The 24,805-nt window shown below is 48.5% G+C and overlaps 1 protein-coding gene across 1 annotated transcript in view; it reads left to right on the plus strand.

The window, feature by feature from the left end:
- Positions 1-674: 674 nt before the first annotated feature.
- The window catches only part of LOC309387472 (unconventional myosin-XVIIIa-like), a gene marked incomplete at its 3' end in the record, with an annotated part of 53,252 nt that continues 29,121 nt past the window's right edge, over positions 675-24,805 (plus strand). Inside the window, exon 1 of the mRNA XM_081943953.1 lies at positions 675-1,771. Coding sequence (XP_081800079.1) covers positions 767-1,771 — 1,005 coding nt within the window. The 5' untranslated portion in view covers positions 675-766. The remainder of the gene's footprint in view (positions 1,772-24,805) is intronic.

Consider the following 24,805-nt stretch of genomic DNA (forward strand, 5'->3'; position numbering starts at 1 on the left):
GTAGGGATGGTCTCATTATTATGATTATTATTATTGATTTCCGGATGCTTCCTAGGGAGCCTTTCTGATGGGGGCAGGGGAGGGAGAAATGCTTTAAGCAAACGATCGAACCGAAGGTCACGTGGGAAACGGGCTCCACAGACAGTGCCCAAAAGGCAGCCGCATGACCCTGGGGGTGGGGGGTGGGGGGGTGGTAGCATCAGAAGTTAAAAATCGGTTGCAAGTAGCTTTTGGGGTGCCCGTTGGTGTTGATTGGTCGTAAATCAAGGACTAAGGGCAAAGCAACCAGTCCCATCTAGTACCTACTGTCAGACAATCATCCAAACACTATCCTCCCTCCTTCCTTCTTCCTTTCGTTCCTCCCCTCTTTCTTTCCATCCCTCCCTCCTTCCCATCTCCTTCCTCCCCTGTCCCTTCCTCGCTTCTCCTTCCCATACCATCTCTCCTTCCCCCCCTTTTCCCATCCTTCTTTCCTCCCTGCCTCCTTCCTTTCCATCCCTTCCCTTCCTTCTTCCCTCCTTCCCTCACTCTTCTCTTTCCTCCCCCCTCTCCCTTCTTCCCATCCTTCCTTTTTCCCTCCTACTTTCAACTTCTTCTTCCCTCCCTCCCTCAAGGAGAGAGGTAGTTGGCTTAAGAACACTTAACTTACTGATTGTGGTGTTTTTGTTGGTTGCATCTATCGCAGGCGCACCGGCTGGATGAAGACTTCGGCGTCCCTCACTGAGAACATCCAGCGTCTTTGATCCTGGACTTTCTGCTTTCCACCATGTTCCACCTAATCAAGAAGGACCGAGACGGGTCCAGGAGGGAGAAGAAGAAGGAGAAGGAGAAGAAGGAACGCATGTCGGCCGCCGAGCTGAAGAGCCTGGAGGAGATGAGTCTCCGCCGAGGCTTCTTCAATCTCAACCGGGCGTCCAAGAAGGATGCCAAGAGCCGCCTAGAGATCTCCAACCCCATCCCCATCAAAGTGGCCAGCGGCTCGGACCTCCACCTCACCGACATCGACTCCGACAGCAACCGGGGCAGCGTGATCTTGGACTCCGGGCACCTCAGTACGGCCAGCTCCAGCGATGACCTCAAAGTGGAGGACGGCAACTTCAAAGGCTCGGTACTCCAGCGGGCCGCCAAGTTCGGCTCCTTGGCCAAGCAGAACTCGCAGATGATCGTCAAGAGGTTCTCCTTCTCCCAGAAGAGCCGCGACGACAGCGCCTCGGAGACCTCCACGCCCTCCGAGCATTCGGCGGCACCTTCCCCGCAGGTGGAGACGCGGACCCTGGAGATGCAGCTGTCGAAACATGGTGCTGGGACGCCCCCCTGCGCCCCGCCGCCATCCGCCTCACGTGCCCGGCTGCCCGAATTGGTGAGCAAGAGATTCCCTGCGGAGCTGAAGCTCCCCGTGGTAGTGCCTCCGCAGCCCCCGGTGCCCCGCCAGCTGGAGCTGCAACGGCGCAACACGGGAGACTTCGGCTTCTCTTTGCGTCGTACCACCATGTTGGACAGGGCGGCCGACGGGCAGGTGTATCGGCGAGTGGTGCATTTTGCTGAGCCGGGGGCCGGAACTAAAGATCTGGCCTTGGGCTTGGTGCCGGGCGACCGGCTGGTGGAGATCAACGGGCGCAACGTGGAAAATATATCCCGGGATGAGATTGTGGAGATGATCCGGCAGTCGGGCGAGACGGTGCGGCTGAAAGTGCAGCCGATTTTGGAGCTGAGCGAGCTGAGCCGCTGCTGGTTGAAGAACGGCGAGCGAGCCCAAGGAGCAGCCTTTGACGTGAGTAGCTGGCTTGCACCGGGCGGGGTGGGGGGGCTGACCGGAGGGAGTTCTCCTTCACCCCCGTGGCTGAGTGGTGAGTTTTGGTGGAGTCTTGAATCCTGGGCTGCCTCGGTGGGACTTTATAATGCCCATTCTATGGCTATTGCGATCAGCCCTCGATGCCTACGGTTGCGTTACGAGAAATTTGCCGCAGCGAATCGCTTTCTTCTTATTTTGCAAATGATACGGGAGACATTAAAAAGTGTGGTTGTTGTCCAAATGTTTGCAAGAAAGCTCGGGAAATTTTAACCCTGCATTTTGGCGGGTTTCACGATGCCAGAGGGCTGTTTTTGGGGTGGATGAGTTTTGGAAGACCGGGGATTGCATTTCCCGAAAAGATTCCTCTGCATAGACCAGGGCAGGGGTGAAATCAACTTGCCTTCACTACCGGTTCGCAAATGTGAGCCTGTGGATCTTCCGCGTGTGCGCAGAGCATGAAAAACGGGACGTGATGACGTCCGGGTGGGTGAGCGGAGCCGCCTGCCGCTAAGGGTTTGCCTGAACCGGATAGAACCGGCTAAATTGCACCGCCGCACCAGGGATGTCCAACCTTGGTAAGTTTTAATCCTCGCGGGCTTCAGCTATGCTGGCTGGGGGATTCTGGGAATTGAAGCCCACAGGTCTTAAAGTTGCCACGGTTGGACACCCCGTGGTAGAGACCAAGAGGAGCTGAGAATAAAAAGCAGAATGTGGCTCGTTTTTCTAGTTACCTGTGCGATCTGTCAGGTTAACAAAGAAGGAATATTTCTTCATGCTGTTAGATTTAGATTCGGTAGGCAAGTCCTTCGAGGAAACCACAATTTTCCAAATCCATCCAGTTTTTCACGGCTTCCCTGGAAGGGTGGGGGAAAAAGTTGTTTCGGGCTACACTCGTGACGGCGAATGTAGAGCAGGCGGGCCAGAGGGCACATCCAGGTCCCTCTCTGTGGGCACACCAGTGGTGGGTTGGTCCTACCATTGCTACTGGTACGCTGCTCGTGGTCTGTTCTTGCACATGCCTGACATGCGCTGCGCATGCATGTGCACTCCACTGCCCCTGTGACACCCAGCTGCTTGCTGGAAGTCGCAAAGGTGCCGCGTGTGCAATTGACCCAATTGTGCAAAAACAGGTATGGAACGCGGGTGGGTGAATGGGCCAAACGAGCCATTGTATCGGTACGGTGGCCGCTGCTCCCGACTACTACCGACACAGCCGTACTGGTACGTACTGGCCAGAACCCACCACTGGGGCACACCCGCCATCGGCACCTGCTCTTCTGGTTCCCGGCCAGCTGGTCTTCGCAGGCGCCGGAGCGCTGGGAAACGGCCGAAAAACGGCCCGATAAACAGGCATGCAAACACCACCCAGCTGATCTTCGGATTTCCGGTACTACGGCATGCGCACTGGAGTGCATGCGCATTCCAGTTTGCGCACTCGGTGCCGAAAAGATTCTTCGTCACTGGGCTACACTATCCCCTGTGATGGGGGAGGGTCAGGATCAACAGCAGCCTTGTCAAAATAGTCTCTTCGCCCCCATCCATCATCCTTGGGACTCTGTTTTCCACCCGCAAGCTGGCTCAGGCCAGGGAGTGACCGTGTGGCCGTTGAAGCCTTACATTGGATGGAGGCATTTCCGGCCTGTGCTGAGTCTGTGTGTTGGTCTGTGTGCATTACAGAGGCATATTTTTAGGAAGGCCGGTGATTCAGAATATATTTTTCTTCTTCTTCGCCAAAGCTGTTTTGAGAAAAGGCTGCCCAAAGTCCCTCGGGCAAAATTCCGGGCAAAATAAGGATCGGTCAGGCTGACATTTTGAGATTTAAGTGGTGGTACTGATTGCGGCTGAATAGGACGTTGTGCGATATTTTTTTCCTGACTGTACCGCCTGAACATATAGTAGTCCTCGACCTACGGCCACAACTGAGCTCAAAACTTCTATTGCCAAGCAGAACCATTGTTAAGCAAGTTTTGGCCCAGTTTATATGATCTTGGAAGTGCTAAAGTTCCAACTTACGTCCGTTGCAAAGATTTGGTGGTGGGTGATGGAAAGAGCTTTGCAAGCTAGTGACCACAATCGAGGCCAAATTTTTTGTTGCTAAGGAAGACCGTTGTTAAGTGAGTTTTGGCTCAGTTTGTGACGTTCCTGGCTAGAATTGTTAAGGGGATCCCTGCAGGTGGTAAGTTAGGAACACGGTTGTTAAGTGAATCAGGCTTCCCCATTGACTTCGCTGGTCAGAAGGTCGCAAAAGGGGATCACGTGACCCCAGGACACTGCAACCGTCATAAATGTGAGTCAGTTGTCAAGCGTCTGAATGTAGATCACATGACCATGGGAATACTGCAACGGTCATAAGTGTGAAAAAATAGTCATAAGTCACTTACAATACAATACAATACAATAGTAGAGTTGGAAGGGACCTTGGAGGTCTTCTAGTCCAACCCCCTGCCTAGGCAGGAAACCCTATACCGTTTCAGACAAATAGCTATCCAACTTTTTCCATGCTGTTGTGATTTCGAGTGGTTACTAAATGAATGGTCATAAGTTGAGGACTTACCTGTACTCCCCTGTGTGTTTTCATTTTTACTTCGGTTGTAGGGAACAATATAAGGGTAGTCCTCCATTTACGACCACAATTCAGCCCAAAATTTATGTTGTTAAGTGAGAAATTCGTTAAGTGAGTTTTGCCCATTTTATGCCTTTTCTCACCATGGTTGTTAAGCGAATCCCTGCAGTTGTTCAACTAGTAATATGGTTGTTAAGTGAATCTGGCTTCCCCATTGACTTCGCTTGTCAGAAGGTCGCAAAAAGGGATCACGTGGGACACCGTAACCGTCATAAATGTGAGTCAGTTGTCTGAATGTAAATCCCGTGACCATGGGGGAATGCTTCAACGGCCGTAAGGGTGAAAAATCCTTGTAGATCATTTTTTCCAACGCCGTTGTAACTTTGAACGGTCACTAAGCGGACCGTTGTAAGTCGAGGACTGCCTGTAAAAACACTGCCTTTCAGAGCTGGTGATTTCTGATCTGTTTAGCGTCTACCCCAAGGCTAGCAACATCCCTGCTCATTTTTTACACTTCGGAGGGTGCCAGGCGAGGATTTTTTTTTTGCACCAAAATTTTCCTCCTCGCAGATTTTTTGCAGAAGGAAAAAAACAGAGATGGAAATAATAATCATATAGAGGATCTTGAAGGGAAGAGGCGTTGCATGGAATCCCCTCCCTGCTACAATTGTGCAAAGGAGGGTAAGAAAGCCCTAATCTGGGAGCTCGTTTTTGTGTTGGTGATTAGCGTCCATGCTGGCAGGGGGATTCTGGGAGTTGAAGCCTTATTAAAGTTGAAGCCTTATTAAAGTTGCCACTGTCGTCAAACTCTGAATTAAGCTATAATTGTTTTGAAAGAATGTGCACTGCAAACTATAGGACCCTTCCCCTGTTCAGTAAGGCAGGTCCCACCCCCTCCCCACTTCATGTTTCCAAAAGATAAAGTTGTGGTTGTTTTCATGAGTCAGCTCATTAAAGCCGGTGCAACTTTTAAAGCAACCTTATTCAGTCTTCAGGTTTCTATGGGATTCTGAAAAAAAAGCAAGTTGCTTTATTCTATTTTTTTTTTTGAAGAAAATTTTTTTATTGAGACTTTAAAACATTAAATACAAATACCTTTAAAAATAGTTTTGTATAAGTCACATACCTTTTTGACAGTACTAACATAACCATTTACTATTCAAATACATTTTTGTACATTCCAAAATTATTCCTATATCTATACATCTATGCTTCTAAGCTGTACATTCCATCTTCCTGTTATTTATCCACTGATACCAGTTTTCCCAAAATGTATAATATTCTGAGTCTTCCTTGTTCCTTAACTCCAAGGTGAGTTTATCCATCTCTGCGCAATCAAGAATCTTTCAGATTATCCAACAGTCTGCCGGCATAGTATTTACTTTTCCAACATTGTACGAGCGCAACGAAAAGCAGGTTGCTTTAATGAGTAGCAGAGATGGTTCTTATGTAAGGTTTAACATGCTTGTATCTGAAATATCTCAGGGGTTGCCACAAAGGAGAGGGAGTCAAGCTATTCTCCAAGGCACCTGAGGACAGAACAAGAAGCAATGGGTGGAAACTAATCAAGGAGAGAAGCAACTTAGAACTGAGGAGAAATTCCCTGACAGTGAGAACAATTAATCAGTGGAACAGCTTGCCACCAGAAGTTGTGAATGCCCCAACACTGGAAGTCTTTAAGAAGATGTTGGAGAGCCATTTGTCTGAAACGGTATAGGGTTTCCTGCCTAGGCAGGGGGTTGGACTAGAAGACCTCCAAGGTCCCTTCCAACTCTGCTATTGTATTGTATTGAAACGCGTTTGGCTAAATTAAAATTTAGAGTTAAAAAACTAAACAGTTTTCATTTTGTTGCCGCTCCTTTTCAAAATGCGTTGTTCTGTTTTACTTTTTTTTAAAAAAATGATAATATGTAATTAAGTTAAATATTTAAATAATTTTAAATTTTATCAAGGAAATATGCAAAAATAATAATAATAATAACCACAGCAATGTTGGACACTTGCATTCCCTCCGCCCCCCTCCACCCTCTACATAATTGTTGGAGTTAATCTGACCTTGTTTATTCATTATACAGGGCGTCCTCGACTTACAACAGTTCAAAGTTACAGCGGCACCGAACATAGTGACGTGACCGTTTTTTCACACTTAATGACCTTTGTAGCATTCCCCATGGTCACATGATTTACTTTCAGATGCTTGACAACTGTCTCAGATTTATGATGGTGTCACATATAAACCACTTTTGCGACCTCAGAGTCAATGGGGAAGACAGATTCACTTAACAACCGTGTTGCTAATTTAAGAACTGGAGTGAAAATGTCAGGAGTAAAGACGTAAAACGGGGCAAAACTCCCTTAGCCCATTTCTCACTTAGGGGACATATTTTTGGCTCAATTGTGGCTGTAAATTGAGGCTATCCCCTATATTTTTTAATCCCACCTTTATTCTTTGTATAAATACCGTCTTCTAAGGGGCATTTTTTATAAGGGACGTGGTAGCTCAGTGACTAAGACGCTTAGCTTGTTGATCAGAAAGGTCGGCGGTTCGAATCTCTACTGCTGCGTAATGGAGTGAGCTCCTGTTCCTTGTCCCAGCTTCTGCCAACCTAGCAGTTCGAAAGCAGGTAAAAAATGCAAGTAGACAAATAGAAGCCACCTTTGGTGGGAAGGGAACAACGTTCCGTGCGCCTTTGGCCTTGAGTCCTGCCGGCCACATGACCCTGGAGACGTCTTCGGACAGCGCTGGCTCTTCGGCTTTGAAACAGAGATGAGCACCGCCCCCTAGAGTCAGGAACGACTAGCATAGATGTGCCAGGGGAACCTTTACCTTAAGGAGCATTTTAGTGAGATTAAAGTGTTATTTAACCACATTGGAGAGCCCCCCCTCCCTTTTCCCTCCTATGCCTTCTCATGCAGGGGTCTTAAGGATTTATTTTGACGGGGGAAAGAATGAATGCATTTTCTGTGTGTATTTTTTTTTCCCAGTGGAAGGGAAACATGGGATTCTCTCTGACTCAAGCAAAAACCAAACTAAAAATCAGGTGCAAATGAAACGCTCCAGAGATCTGCTGGAAAACAGGATGCCGTCATGAGGCATGGATGGAAATTGGAAGATGGCGAGGAGACTGTAAAACCTGCATTTCTCAAGCTTTGGCAGCTTTGAAGAGGGGTGGGACTTCAACTCCCAGAATCCCCCAGCCAGCAAATCCCACCCCTCTTCAAAGCTGCCAAAGCTTGAGAAACAACGCTGTGTAAACGAAGAGGAAGCTTTCCCCCTGAAATGTGCAGACAAACTTATTTATTACATTTATCTGCCACCCAACTGACTGTCCAAAGGGACACCGTGTGCCAAGCAGAGCTGCTGCTTGGGGGAAGCATTCCTCCTTCGGGCAAGGATACTCCCCTTTAGGAGGTGCTGTCTGTGTGTGTGTGTTTGTGTGCGCCAGGCCCCATGTCCACCCTAGCAGCCCACGTGTGTGGAATGTGGGAACAGGCTTTGAATTTAGTGGCCTGCTCGGTGCCATCTGAGCGGGCTCGTTTTCCTGCAGACATTTCACAACCTGACTAGGAAGCGTCATCCGTGCTAGAAAGGAGTGGGGTGTGTAGAGAGAGGGCGGACGGACTGTGGGATCCCTGGTGCTCTCTGAGCTTGCTTGTTTGTTTATATTTTTTATTTTTTTTTATTTTTAAAATAGCTTTTATTAAACATCTTTACCTTTAAAAACAGGAACAAATACAGCAAATTACAGAAAAAACAAGACAAACATAACAATATAAAATAGTTTTACAGCCTCCTGTATCGTGTTTAGCCTTTGTGGTTCTCCATTCTACCTTGCCTTCATATCGGTTCTAACCTCTGTAACAGCGAAATAACACTTGTACTGACAGTCGTAATAATATTAATGGTTCCTATCTCCATTATATTAACATTGCGATCAATACTTTCATTTTGACAGTAATTAGTCCCTTTGGTTAATTTTTATTCAATTCCAGTTTAGAATAAAACAAAAATGTCCTTCTATTTCCTGTTTCTGCTCTTGTTTTCTAGCCACTTATAGATTTTATTCCATATTTTATAGAAATCCGATTCTTCTCTTTCTTTTAACTCCATGGTCAGTTGGTCCATCTCTGCACATTCGAATTTACCTTTCTAATTATTGCAACCTAAACAAATCAATGCACGAAAGCGAAAGCCATCCCAGCTGCAGTTAATATATGTAGTATTATGTATTGAGATTTTTTGTCCGTTTTCCGGTCTAATATTCCTAATAAGAACGATTCCGGTTTCAGTTCTATCTTTCGCCATATCTATCTTCTTTATTTATATTTTGTATTTTCTTGAAGACGTTTCATTACCCGACTAGGGAACGTCATCAGTGCTAGAAGGAAGAAGGGTTTTGGAGGGAGGAAGGAAGAGAAGAAGGAGAAGAAAAGAGGAGGAGGATTAGCTTCTAATCTAGAGTCAACCTCTGGGTTTGTTTGCTGGAACAAGCTTTGGGACTGCGGCTTGCTTTCTGATAACCTCCTGGGGCAGGGTTTCCATTGCTCAGTACACCTGAGGGTCCTTGAAAGCCGTTGGGGGACTCCCAACAGGTACCAAACATGTCGGTAGACGTCTGTTCCTAGGTCAAATGACCTGGGACTCTGCACTGCCTGCCCATTCAAACACCTCTGAAAAACCCAGGTTCACCTCTGCTCTGTGTGCTGGGTGGTTTTCTTGCAGATGTTTCATGACCCAATTAGGTAACATCATCAGTGCTAGTAGGGAGTGGGGTTTGTGAGGAGGAGGAGGAGGAGGACAACAACGACTGTGGGGTCCTTGGTGCTCTCTGAGCTGGGTCGTTTTCTTACAGGCATTTCATGACCCAACTAGGTAATATCATCAGTGCTAGAAGGAAGGTGGGTTTGCTGAGTGGAGGAGGAGGAGGAAGGCGGGGAGGGAGGCAGTGGGGTCCTTGGTGCTCTGTGACCTGGGTGGTTTTCTTGCAGATGTTTCATGACCCAACTAGGGAACATCATCAGTGCTAGAAGGGAGTGGGGTTTGTAGAGAGGAGGAGAAGGGTAGCAGGAGGAGGACGACGACGATAACTGTGGGGTCCTTGGTTGTTTTCTTGCAGACGTTTCATTGCCCAACTAGGTAACGTCATCAGTGCATTCTTTTTGTTAAAATATTTTTTATTGTTTTATATCACACAGTCCATTTCTACAGCATGTTGAACAGTTGTGTTCTCTGGGTGTCCAAAGTATCAACATACAAACATCATAATCATCATTATATGTATAAATATAAATAATATAAATATAAAAACAAATATGCGCTAATATCAATCATTATTGCAATGCATACAATCTTCCACTATATTGGTTATATAACCATCAGAATATTTACTCATCGGTTTTTCTTTCTCATGTAATCCATATTTCCCATTAATCCACTCCTCTAACCTCAATATCTGTCGTTTGACCAGAAGGCTAGTGGTCAGATTAAATGTCTGCTCTTCAGTGGGGTCAAATGTCAGGAATATTGGGGTATTTTGTGTGTGTGTGTGTGTGTGTGTAAGTGTTGTGCAATTGAAAAGTTCCCCAGGCCTGCTGTGTATGTTAGCTTAGCAGAGGACTTAAAGAATGGCCGCTCCCTCATGAAACAGCTGTACAGCTGTTTTTTTGAGCGTAGCCCAATAATTAAATGGCTCATTGAAATGCAGGTTCAGAAAGCCTCATTTCAGGGAGCAATTAAGGGCTGAAGGCCGGTCGGTCAGCCAATTTATGGGCCCGCAGCTTTCCAAGGGACTTTTCTGGCCACCCACAGTTCAGTAGCACAGATTAGGTAGTCCTTGATTTACGACCAAAATTATTTACTTATCAAATGTATTGCCTAGGCCAGTGTTTCTCAAACTTGGCGACTTTAAGTCCTGTGGACTTCAACTCCCAGAATTCCCCAGCCAGCTATGCTGGCTGGGGGATTCTGGGAGTTGAAGTCCACAGGACTTAAAGTCGCCAAGTTTGAGAAACACTGGCCTAGGCCTAGGGTAATGATCCTAAATGAAAAACAAAAAGAATTGTATAAATGGTATCCTTGGGGCCAGGACGTATGTTGGTAACTCAGGTGGTTGTTAAGTGAACCGTGCCTGATTTTACCACCTCCCCCCCATGGTTGTTAAGTGAATCACATGGGCGTTAAGCAAATCCACTGCCCTCCCCCCCCCAAGCTGGCAAAAGGTGATTGTGTGACCCCAGGACCCTGCAACCGTCATAAATGCATGCTGGTTGCCAAGTGCCTCGATTTTGATCATGTGACCGTGGGGATGTTGCGACCGTCGTAATTGCGAGGAATGGCCGCAAATCACTTTTTCCGGCGCCGTTGTCACTTTGAATGGGCGCTAAATGAAAGCAAGCAAAGAACTGCCTGCAATCCAGGCTTCCCCTAAATGCCAAATTTCAGGAACTAGAATTCCCAATGCACCTGGTGGATTCCCATTGGAGGGAGGCTGCTATTCAGGCGCTGAAAAAAGTGACTTGCAACCGTTTTTTCACACTTACGACCTTTGTAGCACCCCACCGAGGACCGGGGGATCAATATTCAGAGGGCTTGGCAGGCGACTCATATTTATGACTGCTGCTGTGCCCGAAGGTCGTGACGAGCGAAGAGGGAACCCTGCTGCTCTCTTAGCACCTGTGGCGATTCGCTTAACAGCGGTGGCAAGGAATGTCGTAAAATGAGGCAAAGCTCGCTTAACTAACGTCTCACTCAACAACAGGAATGTGGGGCTCAATTATGGCCGTAAGCCGAGGACTAACTAATCTGACCATTTATAGCAGAGGTCTTCAACTTTTGCCAACTTTGAAGACCTCTGATTTATATATTTATTGAGAGTCCATTCGGTACAAGACAGGTGGGAAATAAATGCAACCAACAACTAGATAAATATAGAAATAAATAAATACATCTTTGTGGCTCCCAGCTGCTGGTTTTCTGGCATCTGTTCAGAGCTTTTCCACCTCTGACCCGTTTGGCTTCTTCTCCTGCAGGTAGCTTCTCCTCCAGATTGCATCTGCGACAGCCTTTGGGATGGGTTAGCCAGTCCCTGGGATGGGACCTTTTCTGTTGTTTTGCCAGTTGTTGGGTAAATTGAGCTGGGAGGGAGGGGGCACGTCTGCTGCCTGGAGGAGCCCAGAGTAGGGGTATTGCAACACACATGCAGCCAAGCCTTGGAAAAACAGGACAGAGTGGAATACTCAGGTTCCCAGCAGGTATGGAGTCAGTCTGGATCAGTCTTTCTCAACTGCAGCAGGCTTTAAGAGGGGAGGACCCCCACTCCCAGAATCCCCCAGCCATCATGCTTTAAGATGGGAGGACCCCCACTCCCAGAATCCCCCAGCCATCATGCTTTAAGATGGGAGGACCCCCACTCCCAGAATCCCCCAGCCAGGATGCTTTAAGAGAGGAGGACTTCCACTCCCAGAATCCCCCAGCCAGAATGCTTTAAGAGGGGGGGACTTCCACTCCCAGAATCCCCCAGCCAGAATGCTTTAAGAGGGGAGGGCTTCCACTCCCACAATCCCCCAGCCAGGATGCTTTAAGAGGGGAGGACTTCCACTCCCAGAATCCCCCAGCCAGCCTGCTTTAAGAGGGCAGGACTCCAACTCGCAGAATCCCCCAGCCAGCCTGCTTTAAGAGGGGAGGATTTCCACTCCCAGAATACCCCAGCCAGGATGCTTTAAGAGGGGAGGACTTCCACTCCCAGAATCCCCCATCCAGCCTGCTTTAAGAGGGGAGGACTTCCACTCCCAGAATCCCCCAGCCAGCATGCTTTAAGAGGGGTGGGCTTTCACTCCCAGAATCCCCCAGCCATCATGCTTTAAAAGGGGAGGATTTCCACTCCCAGAATCCCCCAGCCAGCCTGCTTTAAGAGGGGGGGACTTCCACTCCCAGAATCCCCCAGCCAGGATGCTTTAAGAGGGGGGGACTTCCACTCCCAGAATCCCCCAGCCAGAATGCTTTAAGAGGGGAGGACTTCCACTCCCAGAATCCCCCAGCCAGAATGCTTTAAGAGGGGAGGGCTTCCACTCCCAGAATCCCCCAGCCAGGATGCTTTAAGAGGGGAGGGCTTCCACTCCCACAATCCCCCAGCCAGGATGCTTTAAGAGGGGAGGCTTCCACTCCCAGAATCCCCCAGCCAGCCTGCTTTAAGAGGGGAGGCTTCCACTCCCAGAATCCCCCAGCCAGGATGCTTTAAGAGGGGAGGGCTTCCACTCCCAGAATCCCCCAGCCAGCCATGCTTTAAGAGTGGTGGGCTTCCATTCCCAGAATCCCCCAGCCAGCCTGCTTTAAGAGGGGAGGACTCCAACTCCCAGAATCCCCCAGCCATCATGCTTTAAGAGGGGAGGACTTCCACTCCCAGAATCCCCCAGCCAGCATGCTTTAAGAGGGGAGGACTTCCACTCCCAGAATCCCCCAGCCAGCATGCTTTAAGAGGGATGGACTTCCACTCCCAGAATCCCCCAGCCAGCATGCTTTAAGAGGGGTGGGCTTCCACTCCCAGAATCCCCCAGCCAGCATGCTTTAAAAGGGGAGGATTTCCACTCCCAGAATTCCCCAGCCAGCCTGCTTTAAGAGGGGAGGACCCCCACTCCCAGAATCCCCCAGCCAGCCTGCTTTAAGAGGGGAGGACCCCCACTCCCAGAATCCCCCAGCCAGCCTGCTTTAAGAGGGGAGGACCCCCACTCCCAGAATCCCCCAGCCAGCCTGCTTTAAGAGGGGAGGACCCCCACTCCCAGAATCCCCCAGCCAGCCTGCTTTAAGAGGGGAGGACCCCCACTCCCAGAATCCCCCAGCCAGCCTGCTTTAAGAGGGATGGACTTCCAATCCCAGAATCCCCCATCCAGCCATGCTTTAAAAGGGGAGGACTTCCACTCCCAGAATCCCCCAGCCAGCCTGCTTTAAGAGGGATGGAAGTGCACCCATCTTCAAGCCGGGGTTATTGAGTATCCCTTGTGTGGCTATAAACCCCTTGCCTTCACTTTGCTCCTGTTGGGCCCAGAGGAGTTCCTGCAGGGTCCCAGGCTATGCTGAGTGACCCCCTCCCCTCCTGATCCCTGGGGGTGTTGCAAATGTCCAGCCTAGGAGGAGGAGGAGGAGGAGGTGAGCAGGAGGTTGCCTTCCTCCTCCAGGCCAGCTATGCAGCCTGGAATGTTTCTGGTCCTGATTTAAGTATAAAAAAAAATATTCCTCCCTGTCTTTTAAAACAGGAAACGATATGCATATTTCGGTCCATGGCTGGGAAATGAGCCTCTCTCTCGCACACGCAGGACGTGCCTTGCTGCATGCAGGAAGATATTCCTGGCTTCCTGGATTTTTGATAAGGGAGGAAAAGGGATTAGGGAGCATTTGCTGCTGGTCAGTCAACGGTCAGTCTGGCGTGGGGGTGGGGTGGGGTGGGGGTAGGAGCACCCCAAGACCTCTGCTGGGGTCTCGTCGTCTGCCCGAATGGGAGGCAAGTGAAAAGTTTAAAAAAATTCCACTTTTTCGTTCTTCATCTGCTGCACCTCTCTTTCCCCCAGAATTTAAGTCCAGGCTGCCAAACAATAGAACATATAGACTAATAGGGTTGGAAGGGACCTTGGGGGTCATCTAGTCCAACCCCCTGATCAAGCAGGAAACACTGTTCCATTCCAGAGAAATGCCCATCCAGGGTCTTCTTGAAAACCTCCAGAGAAAGAAGGGAAGGAGGAAGGAAGGAAGGATAGCAGAATAACAGAGATGGAAAGGATGTTGGAGGTCATCTAGTCCAACCCCCTGCTCAAGCAGGAAACTGTACCTTTCCAGACAAATGACTGCCCAGTCTCTGAGGCTGACTTGCTTAAATAAAAGCAAGAACAGCTGAATTACTTGAATTAACATTCCGGTTTTCCTTAACACCTATAGGTAGTCCTCCATTTATAATAATTCATTTAGTGGCCAAAGTTATCACGGCACCGAAAAAGGTGGCCTATGACCATTTTTTACATTTACGACCGTTGATCACATGATCGTAGGGTTAGGGTTAGAGTTATTAATTAACCCAAAGGGTTATTAGGGTTACTAATTAACCCACTGTTAATGCCAGTACTATTTTAAAAAATATATATATTGTAAAAAGTGATGTCGATTGCTGGTCTATGGCCGTAATGAAGATACATTCTATATTCACATGATCAAAATTCAAACAGTTGGCAACCGACTCGTATTTATGACGGTCGCCGTGAGCCAGAGTCAGACGATCCCCTTTGGCGACCTTCTGACAGGTGAAGTCATTGCGGAAGCCCAGTTCACTTCGCAGCCATCTTGCTAACTTAACTGCAGTGGTTCACTTAACAACTGAGGCACACGAGGTCGTAAGATGGGGCAAGGCTCACTTAGCAACGCGTTTAGCCATGCTGGGCTCAGTTGTGGCCGTAAGTCAAGGATTTGCCTGCAATTTTCTGCACTGCTTGGTTGTAAGGAATGTGCTCTCCGGGGAGACCATCATCCCACCCCTTTGTGCTTCTTTGCAGTGTGTGTGTGTGTGTATTTGTATGATTGTGTAAGCTATTGCACTGTCAAAGCTACATTTGCTGAACGCAGCATTAGATAGATTCATGCACCTAAAACCATTGGGAATCTTTTAGAACAGTGTTGGTGAGCGTGCACGTACGGGGGGGGGGAGTGTGCATGGGGGGGGAGCACTGGAAACTGGAAGAAGAGCTCCTTGGCGCACATGTGCGGGGACCACCAAAAACCGGAAGAGCAGTTCCCCAGCGCGTATGCATCCTTCGGGAAGCTGAGCTTCCGGTTTCACCTGGTCTTCTTGTTTCTGGGCCGTATGCGCATGCGAAAATCAGCTGCCCAGCATGCGTGTGTGTGCCGGAAACCGGAACCTCAGCTTCCAGGCACTAGCATGGGAAATGCTCTTCCGGTTTCTGGCACTCCTACATGCGCGAAGACCAGCTGGCCAGTGCGCATGTGCCCGCCAGAACCCAGATGAGAAACAGGCGACGTCTGGCGTTCCCGGAGAGATGGCTCTGCGTGCCACTTTGTAGTTTTAGAACATAGAATAATAAAGTTGGGAGGGACCTTGGAGGTTATCTAGTCCAACCCCCTGCTGAAGCAGGAAAGCTTCCCCTGGTCCCCCCCCCTTTTCATCAGATGCCCAGTTTCTGTGGGCGCTCCGGCCTGAAGTGACCCTTGGTGTCTACGAAGCCAAGGGGCAAAATTCTAGGTTGCAAAAGCGCTGGGCCCTCCTCGCTCCCAGTTGAACCTGTTCCAGTTGCACTGGTTGCGTAGTCTCAGTGACGCACAGTGACGCACTACAGGTTTGCATTTTGCCCGGCGGGAGGCGGTCAGGCTGTTTTTTTGCAGGGGGTTCTTTGACTCTAGTGGCCGATTTCTCTGCGAGACAATATTTCCAAGAAATCTCCCAGGAACGGTGGTTAGGAAATTCCAAAAGCCTCGCTTGTTTTAATCCAGGGGTGTCCAAACTTGGGAACTTTAAGACTTGTGGACTTCAACTCCCAGAATTCCCCAGCCTGGCTGGGGAATTCTGGGAGTTAAAGTCCACAAGTCTTAAAGTTGCCAAGTTTGGACACCCCTGTTTTAATCTCTCCGTAAGAAGATTTTTTTTGTTTTTTAAAAAAAGAGGGAGTTTTGATGGATTTGTTTACAGTTGTGGCACAAATTGTGTGCGTTTAACCTTCACACTGCAGTTTAGGCCTCTGGCCAGCTCTGGGAAAAGGCCACTGGTGCAAGATAAGCGCACTGATTTGTGGCTGTGTAACTAACTGCCAGGGTGGAAAAAGCCCAGTTATTTCTTATTAACTCCTCACCGCCCTGAATGCAGAATATCCAGAGTGGGAAGGGACCTTGGAGGCCTTCTAGTCCAGCCCCCCTCCTCTAGCAGGAGACCCAATCCCATTTCAGACCAATAGCTGTGCAGTCTCTTCTTCAAAGCCACAATTCCCCCTTTTTTATTTGCTTACTTACTTTATTTATCTGTATGCAGCCTTTATTATTATTATTATTATTATTATTTTTAGAAATAACTCAAGGTGGCAAACATACCCAAACCTTCCTCCTATTTCCTCCTCAGCAACAACAACCCTGTGAGGTCTGTTGGGCTGAGACAGAAGGACTAGGGCAGAGTCACTCAGCTGGCTTTCACGCCTAAGCCAGGACTAGAACTCCCCGTCTCCTGGTGATTGGCCCAAAGTCATCCAGCTGGCTTGCATGCCTAAGGGGCAGGACTAGAACTCACCACCTCCCAGTGATTGGGCCAGAGTGACCCAGTCTGCTTTTGTGCCTAAGGCAGGACTAGAACTCACCATCTCCTGGTGATTGGCCCAGAATTAGCCAGCCAGTTTTTGAGCATAAGGCCAGACTAGAACTCACCATCTCCTGGTGATCGGCCCAAAGTCACGTAGAGTCCTAGCTGGCTTTCCTGCCTAAGGTGGGACTAGAACTCACAGCTTCCCACTTTCTTACCAGGTGCCTTAACCACTGGACAAAACTGATTCTTAGAAGCCCATTGATGTGGACAAAGCCATTCTGCCTGGTGATTAATGGGAGTTAGCATACGCCAAGCCACCATTCCTGGCTTGATAGAAGACGTTTTATGCAAAATAGTGACCCACAGGTCAAATTCGGCTTTTTCTGCCCTTGCTCCAAAGCGCAGTCCTCGGTTTACGACCATATAACGAGGCCTGGAATTTCTCTCAACAAGCCATGGGGTTAGTACGTGGAGGCTGCATGGGGCTTGACCCCTGTTTTGCAGTCTTTTTGGTGTTCGTTCTTGGGTCACCAACAACATAAAGCAAATGTAGGGGTCGTAAAATGAACGCCATGGTCATTCAGCAAATCAGTTCATCCTGATGAGCGCCTTTTGCTGGACACGGAAACGGCTGTTTTCTTTCGAAAGATATAAATCACACCATAAGATCGCGAAATGCCACAATTGGGCGTAAAGATGAGTTGTAGGTTGCCCAGTTCCCGAAATGTGACCATGGGATGGATCAGAACCCCAGAACGGAGTCATATGCACCTTTTGGGGAAGGGGGTCCTGTCGGGGCTTCAGTCACTAAGCAATCCGTTGTTAAGCGAGGACTATATTACTATTCATACTATGTTAATAGTATTACTATTCTTCTTCTCATCCTTCCTAGTACCCATCTCCTCCCAATTATGACTATAACCATGTTGTTTATATCTTTACAATTTATACTGTTTTATTTGTTCCTAGTATGATTTGATTGCTTATTAGTAACCTCTATGACTATCACTGAGTGTTGCATCTTATGATTCTTGATGAATGTATTCTATTTTATTTTTCTTTATGTACACTGAGAGCATCGGCACCAAAGACAAATTCCTTGTGTGTCCAATCACCCTTGGCCAATAAAGAATTCTATTCTATTTTACTCTCCTCTATTCTATTCTTCCCTTCTACTATCTTCTCTCCTCTCCTCTCCTCTCCTCTATTCTATTCTTCCCTTCTACTATCTGCTCTGCTCTGCTCTGCTCTGCTCTACTCTACTCTACTCTACTCTACTCTACCCTACTCTACCCTACTCTACTCTATTCTTCCCTTCTACTATCTACTCTTCTCTTCTCTTCTCTTCTCTTCTCTTCTCTTCTCTTCTCTTCCCTTCTCCTCTATTCTATTCTATTCTATTCTATTCTATTCTATTCTATTCTATTCTTCCCTTCTACTATCTACTCTTCTCTTCTCTTCTCTTCTCTTCTCTTCCCTTCCCTTCCCTTCTCTTCTCTTCTCTTCTCTTCTCTTCCCTTCTCCTCTATTCTATTCTATTCTATTCTATTCTATTCTATTCTATTCTATTCTTCCCTTCTACTATCTACTCTACTCTACTCTACTCTACTCTACTCTACTCTATTCTTCTCTTCCATTCCATTCTATTTTATTCTATTCTACTCTATTCTCTTCTTTTGTCTTTCTTGTCTTCCCTTCTATGTTGCATGTCCATATTTGAGGGGCTGCTACAGAGAAGAGGGTATCAAATTATTCTACAAAGCACTAGAAGGTAGGAGAAGAAACAATGGATGGAAACTCATCAAAGAGAGAAGCAACCTGGAATTGAGGAGAAACTTCCTGACAGTGAGAACAATTAACCAAAGGAACAGCTTGCCACCTGAAGTTGTTTGTGCTCTGTCACTGGAGGTTTTAAAGAAGAGACTTATCTCAGTCCCTTATCTGAAATGGTATAGGTTTTCCTGCTTGAGCAGGGGGCTGGACTAGAAGACCTCCAAGGTCCCTTCCAACTCCTGTTATTCCAAATCTCCAAGGAGCCAACTTGCTTCCTAAGCAGTGACCTTGTCCGGAGGTGTTTGCCCAGCAAGGAAGGACAAAGGACCTGGGTCCAAATTCCCCGGCTTTTAGTCCACGGGCGAAGTCTCTGCTGGGAGGAATGGAAAGAAGAATCCCAAATATTTGGGAAAACCCAGGTTTTTGCACCGCCAGGGAAAAGAGAGCTGCGTCTCCCGGCGGTGTGTATGGTGGACCGGATCCAAACTAAATTCGTTGTGCTTTGTTTCTCTGTCGGCTTCTGCGGGCATCGCTCCCTTCCTTCTCTGAGGATTTTGTGGGAGAAGGTCTAGGATCCGTCTTCTCCCTTTCAGGAATGAAGGTTGAAGAGTTTGGGAAGCTGCATTTCCAGTTAAGGGCCCCCCGAGTCTTTTTGGTCTTCAGGAAGAAAAGCAGCATTATGAGAATTCGTCTAAAATATATTCATTTCTTTATTATTTGGATCAGTTTTGCCGAATTCTGCCTGATCCCAAATCCTTGCAGTTTTCTTGGAAAGGTTTTGCAGAATTAACAGGAATAACAGAGTTGGAAGGGATCTTGGAGGTCTTCTAGTCCAACCCCCTGCTTAGGCAGGAAACCCTGGTCCTTTCTCCCTTCCTCCCTCCCTCTTTCCCTTCCCTTCCCTTCCCTTGCACTTTCTTTCTTTTCCCTTCCTCCCATTTCCCTTCCTTCTTTCCTTCCTATAAAATAGCAGAGTTGGAAGGGACCTTGGAGGTCTTCTAGTCCAACCCCCTGCCTAGGCAGGAAACCGTGGTCCCTTCTCCCTTCCTCCCTCCCCCTTTCCCTTCCCTTTCCTTTCCTTGTACTTTCTTTCTCTTCCCTTCCTCCCATTTTCCTTCCTTCCTTCCTATAAAATAGCAGAGTTGGAAGGGACCTTGGAGGTCTTCTAGTCCAACCCCCTGCTCAGGCAGGAAACCCTATCTATACCACTTCAGACAAAAGTGCCTTGCCGTTGCTTCCTTCTTAGGGCAGAAAGAGAGTGCGGCTGGCCCAAGGAACCCAGTTTGTTCGGGGCCTAGGGCAGGACTAGAACTCACAGCCTCCCAGTTTCTAGCCCGGTAGAGGGAGTCCTCGACTTACGACCACAATTGAGCCCCAAAGCCTCTATTGTTTCAAAGCGAAGACGGTTGCGGTGAGTTTTGCCCCTTTTTATGACTTTTCTTGCCATCGTTGTTAAGTGGATCGTTGCAGTTGTTAAATGAATCGTTTGGTTGTTAAGCAGATCGGGCTCCCCTGTTGACTTTGCTTGTCAGAAGGTTGCAAAAGGGGGGGTGTCACGTGACCCCTGGGACGGAGCGACCCATCATAAATACGAGTCAGTCACCGAGCGTCCGGATTTAGATCAGGTGAACGTGGGCTTGCTCTTAGTGGTCGTAAGTGTGAAAAATAGTCCTTTCAGTGCCGTGGTTGCGTCGGGCGGTCACTAAACGAACGGTTGCAAGTCCACATATATCTCTCGTTCTTGCTTACTGACTGTCTTATTTAATATTTCAACGGGGTAAAAAAAAAAGCCAACCCAGTTTCACAACCAGTCCTCGCATTTACGACTCTCCCAGTGTTGCCCCCCACGAGTCATAACGATTTCCATCTGCGTTCCTTGAAACCATATTGCGAGGAAGCGGAGTTGATAGCGAACGCAGAAATAAACCCTCCACGCACGGCATTTCGCTTAGTGACCAGGGTGCAAGGCATGCCCGAATTGTGGTCGCTAAGCGAGGACCTCCGGCAAACGAGATGTTGGTTGCTTTGATGGGGGGGGGGGAGGGGATGAAAAGGAATACATGGAAAAGTTGAACCTCCAGGGGATTTTCTAGAATTGCTCTGAGCATGGGCAGAGTGCTTCTAAGTCCACAGGGGATGCTTGTCAGTCTTCCGAAATCTCTCCGCCCGGATTTGGGATTACACGGCTTTCGTGGGAGCCAGAAAAAGCACCGCACCCGGCTATGCTCTTCATCCAGACTATTTGGTTGTGTTTCCCTGCTACTCCCATTATTGACGTTCCCACCTTTCTCCCCTCCCCCCAAAAATCGATCCCCCATTTTCAAGGTTCAAGAGTCGGGGGGGTCCCCAGCTAAGACCCCGACGCATGGGATCCCAGCTGTGCGCCTTTAGATTGGAACGGCCGTCTGAGCATGCCTGGGAGAGCCTGCGCATGCCAAGTTCCTTTGAGGTCCCAGCATTCCTCTGCCTTCCAGAGCCCCCCTTGGCCTTCCCGGCTGGACGAACGTGGGGAGGGTCTTGCTTTGCAGCCGGGGGTCCGAGCGGGAAGGCTGCCTTTACCCCTGCAGACTCGGCAAAAAGAAGGAATGCATGGAATCTCCTGGCAGGGAGGAAAAAACCCAGGGCTGCCAAAAGCCAGATGTTTGCGAGGGGGGGCAAAGAGCTGGATTCCTTAGCGTCAGCGGGGAGGGTTTTTTTTTGGGATCCCTCCCCAGGGGCCGTTTCCGCCTTCTCGGCTCTTAAGGGGCAGATGGGCAAAGCCTGCAGTTTATATGAGGATACTGCTTCTTAATCATGGCCACTTTAAGAGGGGTGGACTCCAACTCCCAGAATCCCCCAGCCAGCAGGCCTTAAGAGGAGTGGGATTTTCTGCTAAAGTCGCTCTGCACGGGTTCTGGATCTTCTTCTAGAGCAGGGGTCTCAACTCTTGGCCACTTGAAGCCTGAAGGACTTCAACTCCCAGAATTCCTCAGCCAGCTTTGCAGGCTGGGGAATTCTGGGAGTTGAAGTTCTCCAGGCTTAAAGCTTTGCAGGCTGGGGAATTCTGGGAGTTGAAGTCCTCCAGGCCTAAAGCTTTGAAGTCTGGGGAATTCTGGGAGTTGAAGTTCTCCAGGCTTAAAGCTTTGAAAGCTGGGGAATTCTGGGAGTTGAAGTCCTCCAGGCTTAAAGCTTTGCAGGATGGGGAATTCTGGGAGTTGAAGTCCTCCAGGCTTAAAGCTTTGTTGGCTGGGGAATTCTGGGAGTTGAAGTCCTCCAGGCTTAAGGCTTTGAAGGCTGGGGAATTCTGGGAGTTGAAGTCCTCCAGGCTTAAAGCTTTGCAGGATGGGGAATTCGCGCCTGTGTGTGTTTGTCCACGCATGTGTGCATGCAGCTCTGACACACTTCTGACGGGCCGCCGAACGAATCCTTGCCTCTTTCTCTCCCCCCCCCCCCCCAGGTTAAGGACAAGACAAAGTTTTAACCGTGAGGAAAAATGGGAACGAGGAGGGGCCCGTAAGTGAATCCGTGTTTGAGTGTGACTTCAGCCCAGTCTAGGCCACCTTGTGGGTCACGATAAGTTGGGGGTCAGGTCAGGTGGGCCCTCCTGGGCTGATTGGCTATCTGGATTGGATGCTTTATTGTGTGATCTGGCCAAGTGTGATCAGATACACAAAGAGTTTGTGGATGGTGCAGATGTTATCAGGGTACATTTAAAGCAGCAAAATAATGATAATGACGACAACAACAACAACAACAACTTTCTCTATTTGATGGTCCCGCCGGTTCTTGCAGGCAAAAGACATTCTTGCAGATCTTCCAATGCACCCTTGTTGCTACTTTTGTTGTGCCGCTGCCTGTAGTCAATCTGTGCGACCACCTGGTAAGCTGCCGCAAGATCACACAGAATCAACATCAAGCAGCGGCACAACAAAAGTAGCAACAAGGATGCATTTTGAAGATCTGCAAGAAATACCCTTTGCCTGTAAGCAAGAACTGGTGGGACCATCAAATAGAGAAAGCCATAGAAAATGAAGACGTTCCATTGCTCTGGGACTTCAGAATCCAGGCAGAAAAGGCCCCTGCCACATCAAACACATGTTTGTGAGGTGAGAGCTCCACCTCTAGGCCACCCCACCAATCTACTACAATTGCAAGTCATGACGGTCATAAAAGGGGACACGCAAACGACCAAACTGACTTTATTATCATTTCGGCTCTTTGTTGCGGTTAAAACAACTGTGGTGTGATCATTGACCACGTCATTAAATAACCACTCTGATATGTTTGCTAAAAATCAGAAGTAAAGTCCATTTTCCAGCAAAACTGCCATAAAATCCCAGTTACACAATTGCAGGTTGCAGCAGTCGGCTATAAATTCAGACCGGTTGCTGAATGCCCAACCCAGAAATTGATTGCTACCCAGGCTGGCCACGCCCCTGAACTCGTTTCCCAGTCGCCGGAGCAGGGCTGGGTTCCAACTTCTGTTACGGCCAGTTCGTTCAGGGATGTGCGTTACACATGTGCAGTAGTAAAAAAATTGCTTTGATGCACAGAAGCAAAAAACAAGATGGCGGCAGAGCCGATAGAAGCTGTTCAGGGGCATGGCCAGCTGAACCGGGCCGTACCGGTAGGAACCCACCCCTGTGCTGCGGCATTTTTTAAAAAAAAATATTCTGCACATTTCGCAGGCCTATTTACAGGCAACTGTGCTTGTGCGTGGTGTGCGCAAAGGAGGCAAAGTGCACACGCCCCAGACCGGCAGTCACGCTGGCAGCAACGCACCCCTGGCCCAACCTGTGGCCACAAGGAAGAGTGACTGCTGGACGTTTGGAACCAGGTTTTAAGAATCCCCGGGGAGTTCTGTCAGGACTTTGATTGGTGACCTGTCCTAAGTGGACGATCCGCTGTGGGGTGTTTTCTTCCTTGGGTTGACCGTTTGTTACCCAGGGAAGAAGCCGGGGGTTACCTGGGGGGTCTCAGGCCACGTGGATCTCTTGCCTGAATCTTGGGAGGTCCTTGAGGGGGGGTGGAGCGTTTTGGTGGTTGGACCTACTTGTAACCCATTTATGTGGGGTCCTTGGTGCTCTCTGGGCCTGGTTGTGTTCTTGCAGACCTTTCATGACCCAACTAGGTAACATCATCAGTGCTAGAAGTGAAAGGTTTTGAAGAGGAGGAAGAGGAAGAGGAGGAGGAAGACGACTGGGGTTCTTGGTGCTCTCTGAGTTTACTGGTTTTCTTGCAGATGTTTCATGACCCAACTAGGGAACATCATCAGTGCTGGAAGGGAGTGGAGATTAGAGAGAAGAGGAGGAAGAGAAGGGAGGGGGAGGAGGACTGTGGGGTCCTTGGTGCTGTATGAGCTGGGTGGTTTTCTCACCTGTTTCGATTAGCTGGCCTGGCACATTCTTAGTTTTTACCTCCCGATGGATATATTTTAATGGGTAATTTTGGGTAATATTTTAACTCTTGGGTTATTAGAGTTTTTAATGTATTATATTTATTATTCTATATACAGTCTTGTAACCTCCTCCACCTACGTATTTAATTATTTAACTGTTTTATGTATGTATTTTATAACGCATTTTAGTGACTGTACACCGCCCCGAGTCCCTTTTGGGAGAGGGGGCGGTCTATAAATATGAATAATAAAATAAAAATAAAATAAACTTGTTTTATTATCCAACTAGGGTGTGGAAGAGGAGAGGGAAAGGAGAAGGAGGAAGAGGAGGAAGAAAAGGAGGAAGTGGAGAGGGAGGAGGAAGAGGAGGAGAAGGGGCAGAGAGGAGAGGAAGAAGAGAAGGAGGAAGAGGAGGAAGAAGAGGAGGAAGTGGAGAGGGAGAAGGAAGAGGAGAAGGGGCAAAGGAGGGGAGGGAGGAGGAGAGGAAGAGGAGAAGGAGGAAGAGAAGCGATGGAGGAGGAGGGAGAAGAAGAGGGAGAGTGGAAAGGGAGGTGAAGGAGGAGGAAGGGAAGCAGGAGGAGAGAGAAGAAGGAGGAAGAAATGAAGAAAGAAGAAGGGAGGAGGAGGAAGGGGAGGAGGAAGGGGAAAGAGGAGAGGAAGAGGAGGTGAAAAAGGAGGAAGGGAGGAAGACAAGAAGACGGAGGGGGAAGAACAGGAGAAGGTGAGGAGGAGGAGGAGGAAGGAGAAGGACTGTGGGGTCCATGGTGCTCTCTGAGCTTGTATTTTTGCAGACGTTTTATGATCCGGCTAGGGAACAGCATCAGTTTTAGGAGGAAGCAGGGGTTTACTTTCTGTTTATTTATCAGATGTGGTTGATGGGCCTTCCTGATTTCTGCCAGCCTCGGCATCCACAAAGTTGCTCTACGAAAGCCAACAACGTTGAGTTTACGCTCATATTTCTCCGTGTTCCCGAGGGACCCCCTGCAGAAGCATTTCCTTTGATTCATCCTAAATATCTT

Source organism: Natrix helvetica (assembly GCF_964273705.1).
Source record: "Natrix helvetica genome assembly, chromosome: 2".
In the NCBI taxonomy this organism is placed as follows: domain Eukaryota; kingdom Metazoa; phylum Chordata; class Lepidosauria; order Squamata; family Natricidae; genus Natrix; species Natrix helvetica.